The sequence below is a fragment of the Macaca fascicularis genome, chromosome 1 (genome assembly GCF_037993035.2).
Source record: "Macaca fascicularis isolate 582-1 chromosome 1, T2T-MFA8v1.1".
NCBI lineage: Eukaryota > Metazoa > Chordata > Mammalia > Primates > Cercopithecidae > Macaca > Macaca fascicularis.
In genome coordinates this window covers 7670894-7676893 of record NC_088375.1, presented here as the reverse complement: position 1 = coordinate 7676893, position 6000 = coordinate 7670894, and the positions used below count along the sequence as shown (strand labels likewise).

Below are 6000 nucleotides of genomic sequence, written 5' to 3'. Positions count from 1 at the left end.
CCAATCTTCCCTTTATCTTTCTAACCCTTGTCCTATAATTCTTAACCCAATGTCTTTTTGTTGTTTTTTTCTTTTGAGACAGGGTCTCATTCTGTCACCCAGGCTGGAGTGTAGTGGTGCGATCTTGGCTCACTGCAGCCTCGACTTCCTGGGCTCAAGGAATCCTACCACCTTAGCCTCCTGAGTAGCTGGGATTACAGGCGTACACTACCAAGCCTGGCTAATTTTTGTTTTATTTTTTGTAGAGACAGGGATCTCACTATGTTGTCCAGGCTGGTCTCAAACTCCTAGGCTCAAGTGATCTTTCTGCCTCAGTTTCCCAAAGCGCAGTCTCCCAAAGTCAGTGTCCCTGAGCCACCATGCCTGGCCTTGATCTGGTCTCTCTGTGGTAACAGAAATAAGGTTGGAGGGATAGATGTGTGTGTTTTAACACACGGGATAGGTATGTACCAATTTTCTTAACCTATCCTATTATACACACACACACACACACACACACACACACACATATACATCCCCACTCAGAAGGGCTTGGTCACCAAATCAAAGGAAAACAAAGGTGGCTAAGGACATGGTTTGGGAATGAGATAAGATATAATCGGGCAATTTTTTAAACCACCAATAACCCCCAAAATTGAAACCCTTTAGAAATTGGTAACTTATGAAGTCATAAAGACAACATGCACAAATATCATAGATTCAACTGTAATACAAGCCAATTAACATAGGAGAAAATTTAAGTCTGTTTTCCTTATTTTATAAATGTATTTTATTTTACACTTGTTTAATCCACCTTGGACCTAGCACATCCCAGGGTTTTATACACTGATCAAATTGCTCTGCCAGAGATACTTACGTTCAATAGCAGTCTCCTTTCAAACTTATCCATTTTTAAGAAATGGGAGTCTGTTTTTTTAAATTGTATACATGTTTATTTTCATTATAAATTTATTTAAATCACTTTGGACCCAGCATGTCCTTAGGTTTTACCCATTCGTCAAACTGCTCTGCTGTGAGATAGCCAAGTTCAATAGCAGTTTCCTTTAAGGTTGATCCATTTTTGTGTGCTGTCTTAGCAATCTTTGCTGCCTTGTCATACCCTGAAGAAAAAAATAAAAAGATGACATATGGGTTAGTAGTGACATTTGGTTTTCTAAAGCAGAAGGTGACATAATTGTTTACTTGATATTGATGCTATATGGGCCTCTTAAATGACATTTTTTTGTTTTTAAAAATAGTTAACAGTGATTATCTCAATAATCATTTTTATATAGAATTGAACATTTACTTTTCTTAAGAGATAAACACTTAAACATGCCTCACTTTCTCCAACAGATTTGTTCCTAAGTTGAAATTTTCCACTAACTTAGATATATAAGGGGAAAAAAGTAGAAATTATAGCACCAAGACATAAAAATATACATCTGGGTATATTTTTCAAACAACATATTTAACTAGAAACAATTATCTTTCTAAAGAAACATTAACAAACTAAATGCTCTAGTCCAGCAGAAAATACAGCACTGCACATCTGGCAACTGTGGTGAGTGGCTCTGAGAGGGGAGAAGTCCTCGCAGTGAGGCAAGGGCAGGCAGGGCCTGGGGAGAGGCGTTTCCAGAGCTGCTTCCAATGGCTCTTCTCTACATGGCTCTCCACTGCAATGGCTTCTATCCCCTGGCCTCCTCCCAGACGTTACAGGAACACAAATAGGGAGTCTGGGCAGAAATACAGACTGCATAAAAGATCACAAGCATACTCTTTACTTCAGAGTTATTTGCTTTTCAAATTAATAAAAGTGGGGGCAGGCCAGTTCTGCAAGCTGTCTTGTCTTAATATATACATATTTTAAGTCAAGAAGAAAAAGCAGGAATAAAAATGAAACCAATGAGGGAGAGAAAAAAAAAAAACAAGATCAGAGAAATATGACCAAAAGGAAGAAGCTTGCTGAGGCAGTACAGATCATCAACAAGATGGCATGTGTCAATACATAATTATTAACCAGCTATAAAAGAAAGTATGGGCATAGTTACTTTTATTACTTAACTGAATTTGTGAATGCTAAATATGTTGAAAAGGGCATTTACTGATCTGAAAGAGCATTTATTGATGCCATTTACTGAAAAGGGCATCTTTCTTAAAGCAGAAATGCTTTGAGAAAGAATTTACAGGTTAAACTCTTGTGATCAATATATATCCAGTACTTTTATTTTAATAATAGCTTTAAAGTCTAAGCATTTCTGTGGTCAAGTCCAACAAGACATTATTAACAACCAGCTTGGTACATAATGAGAATATAAGGAACCCATGATTCAGAGGGTTGTAAGGCTCACACCAAGTCAACTAGTGACGTGGTGTTGACCCATCTCATTCTCATATGGCCTCTAACAATTCTTTTTATGCCACAATAAGTTGATTCCAAGAAAGATTTACCAGTCATTCAACTTTAGGAGACACCTCTAATTTAAAAGTTTTGGCAACACGTTCTGAAGTAAAGATCTGATGAAAACTGCTCACACGAGCCCCTGGGTTACCCTTTGGGTTTTTCCAGATGTAGCTGATGTATCATAATTTTAAATGGATCAAACATTATTACCAATCTCAATACCATACCAAAAAACCGATATCATACTGGGCTCAGAGCTACCTAAAAGAGTCAAGTGAGCTCTAATTTTAAAACACTGAAATTATAGCTTGATGTGAAACCAGGAATATAAAATTTGCCTTGAAAGTTCAAGATTATAGAAGCAGTAGCCATATTATGCCAAATAAGTGAATCATAACTTGTTCTATAATAGAAAGTCAGAAAATATATTAACCTCTGCTTAGCAGAAAAGAGGAATGAGAAAAAGGCTTTTAACACATCATAATATAATGCAACATAATGCCTCAAAATCTACGAAAGTGAAAATAGTTTATTTAATGGGGATCTCTATGGTCAGTCTACTACCCAAATCTGTATGTTTGATTCTACATAATGAAATATTTATAGTTCCAAAAAAGGCTTATGATATAATAGCATGGTTTTAGACAAAATATTTGCATTTTCCTCCCTCCCTTTCACTATAAGCAATGAATACATAAACTTTTTCTTTTAATTGTAACTTTCCATTTCTGAATTGAATAAAACAACAAATTTAAAGCATTGCAGAGATCTAGGGAAGGTAGAAAAATGAGTTCATTCAATATTGCTAATCAGCAGTGCCACCTAGTGACATTACCCACTGAAGGTCTTACAAATAACCTTCCCCAAGGGTCTGCATAGAATATTTGGCATCTGAATTCCATTAAAATTAAAATAAGTTTGAACTACTACTTCTCAATATATTTCAAATAAAATGAGGCATAATAGATCAAGTTTTGAAAGAACTATGACACCATACAAGTCATATAGTATCTTTCCACACAATTTCAAATATTTTAAGATTTTACTAAAACCATATTAAAAGAAATTTGCTGTTCTCAAACATTGATCCACTTGTCTCTTAAAAATGTTTCAGCTTTTTAATTTTGCATTCAAAATGATATTATTATTCCTTAAACACTTACCTATATGAGGATTGAGAGCTGTCACCAACATTAGAGACTCATTCATCAGCTTGTTGATCCTTTCTGTATTGGCCTGGATTCCCACCACGCAGTTTTCTGTAAAGGAAACTGAAGCATCCCCCAGCAGCCTGGCTGAGTGTAACACATTTTTAATCTTTGAGTGAGTGAGAGTGTGTGAGAGAGAGAGAGAGAGAGAGAGAGAAACATTACTAAGGCAACATGTTTTTTATCCAATAACATATTATTTGCTGGTTGATAGTAAATACACAATTCAATAAACATATAGAACTCTTACAAATTTTAAGGCACTATACCCAAGGAAACAAATGTGAAAGAAAGTATGAACATTTGAAGGCACAGAAATCTAAAAAAGGTGAAAAAGACATAAATACAAAATGACTAAAACACAAAATAGCCCATAGCAAGTATTTAAAACAGAGGTCTGAAGTGTTAGAGAACATAGAGAACGAGAAATTAACTCCAGTTGTTGGAACTGGTGAAATCCTGTTTTATGGAGAGGACTTGGCCAGAGAAGGAAAAAGAATCTTTCACGTAGAAGGAAGAGCAGCAAAGATGCAGAGGTTCGAAAGTTCAGCATGAGTGTGAGGCAATTAGTAATGTTAGGGCATAATCTAATAATCACCAAAATTCCAGGTTTTCTATGCTTTAACCAAACAAACACTCCAGTCACTGTAAAATAACTTTTCATATAATGTTAAAAAAAAAAAAAAACAGTATAAAATCAATTAGTTTGTTTCGACCTTTTTTTTTTGTTTTTGGCAACATTTCCAATATTTTTTATTAAGATATATCCACATCCTAATATCCTCTGGTCTAAAACTCCACAGTCTGAAAACTAGACTTCCAACAATGGATGCTAAGACACAATAATCTAAGTTTTAATTTGCTACTAATGACCTTATAATAAGGCAAATATTGATTATCCTTATTTTATATTAAAAATAAATTTTTACAAAGATTAACAAGGCATTTATTGTTATGCACCTATAAATGCTGGGTATCCGGTGTTAACTGTTTGGAATCTGACCTGAGAGCAAAATTAAGTCTGAATTCTGCTTTGGCCTGCGTTTTTTTTTTTTTTTGAGACAGAGTCTCGCTCTGTCGCCCACGCTGGAGTGCAGTGGCCGGATCTCAGCTCACTGCAAGTTCTGCCTCCCGGGTTTACGCCATTCTCCTGCCTCAGCCTCCCAAGTAGCTGGGACTACAGGCGCCCGTCACCTCGTCCAGTTAGTTTTTTGTATTTTTTAGTAGAGACGGGGTTTCACCGTGTTAGCCAGGAGGGTCTCGATCTCCTGACCTCGTGATCTGCCTGTCTCGGCCTCCCAAAGTGTGGCCTGCGTTTTTATTTATCACTAGAACACACATTCCATGAGGGCAAGAAATCTGTCTTGTTCATTGCTCTATCTCTATTATGTATCCAGTACAGTGCCTGATAGAAAGTGGTACTCAATAAACATTTAGTGAATATATTAAATATACTCAATATTTGTCATTTGTGTATTCTTATCAAATTAAAATTAGAATTTACAACATATTCCAAGAGAAAGTAAGCCCCTAATAAACTTTAGCTGTAACACTTTGTCCAGATGAAAGACTCTAAATGATGGCAACAGCTCCACTATCTGAAGCTGAGGAAACTGCATGAGAAATGACGTGATGCATCTATGATCTTTGTAAAGATGAAAGAAAAAGAACAGTTTGGGTGGACACAATGTTTTCAAGTATGTGGAAAGGTAAAGCCAAACAATGAAAGAAAGTCTGACAGGGAGCAGAAAGAGAACTGGTGAAAAAACGTTCCAGAAACCAGGGATGAAGAATGTTTCAAGGAGGGACAGTCAACATCAACTATTAGTAAAGGAAGAACTAACTGTGCAATGCCAGCTGGACTGAGGTAGTCACCAATGACTGGAAGAATAATTCAAGCGTGGAGCGGCTATGCTGGGCTGTGGTGACTATAGCATAAATGAAAGTGAGTAGTGTTATCCTTTTAAGAAGACTGAATTTGAAAGAAGAAAGCAGCAACATGAGAAGGAGACAGGCATATAGGGAGGCGTTTTATTTTTCTTAAATTGGGGCTATTAAAAAAAAACATCAAATCGCTTAGGTTAAAAATCAACTAATTTCTAATATCTAGGGTTATTCTGGTAACTTAATAAACGCTTGACTTCCAACTGCTACTTATGTCACCCAACTACCCAATGTGGAATCACTAGAAGTCTTTATGAAATACAAAACCAAGATAATAAGCCAAACACATTAAAACACATTGGTCAAAACACATTAAAAATCAGATTTAAAGCTTACCATCATTGGCTTGAAAACATTCAACTCAAAATGTCCATTGCTGCCTCCGACAGTGACAGCAACATGGTTCCCCATGACTTGGGCTGCAACCATGGTCATTGCTTCACACTGAGTAGGGTTCACCTTGCC

The 6000-nt window shown here is 36.3% G+C and overlaps 1 protein-coding gene across 1 annotated transcript in view; it reads right to left on the bottom strand.

The window, feature by feature from the left end:
* Window positions 1-909: 909 nt before the first annotated feature.
* Window positions 910-6000, bottom strand: part of FH (fumarate hydratase) — a 22347-nt gene continuing 17256 nt past the window's right edge. Inside the window, exons 8-10 of the mRNA XM_045391153.2 lie at window positions 5872-5999; window positions 3547-3700; window positions 910-1100 (exon numbers count right to left, since the gene is read on the bottom strand). Of these exons, the coding sequence (XP_045247088.2) occupies window positions 958-1100; window positions 3547-3700; window positions 5872-5999 (425 nt within the window). The 3' untranslated portion in view covers window positions 910-957. The remainder of the gene's footprint in view (window positions 1101-3546; window positions 3701-5871; window position 6000) is intronic.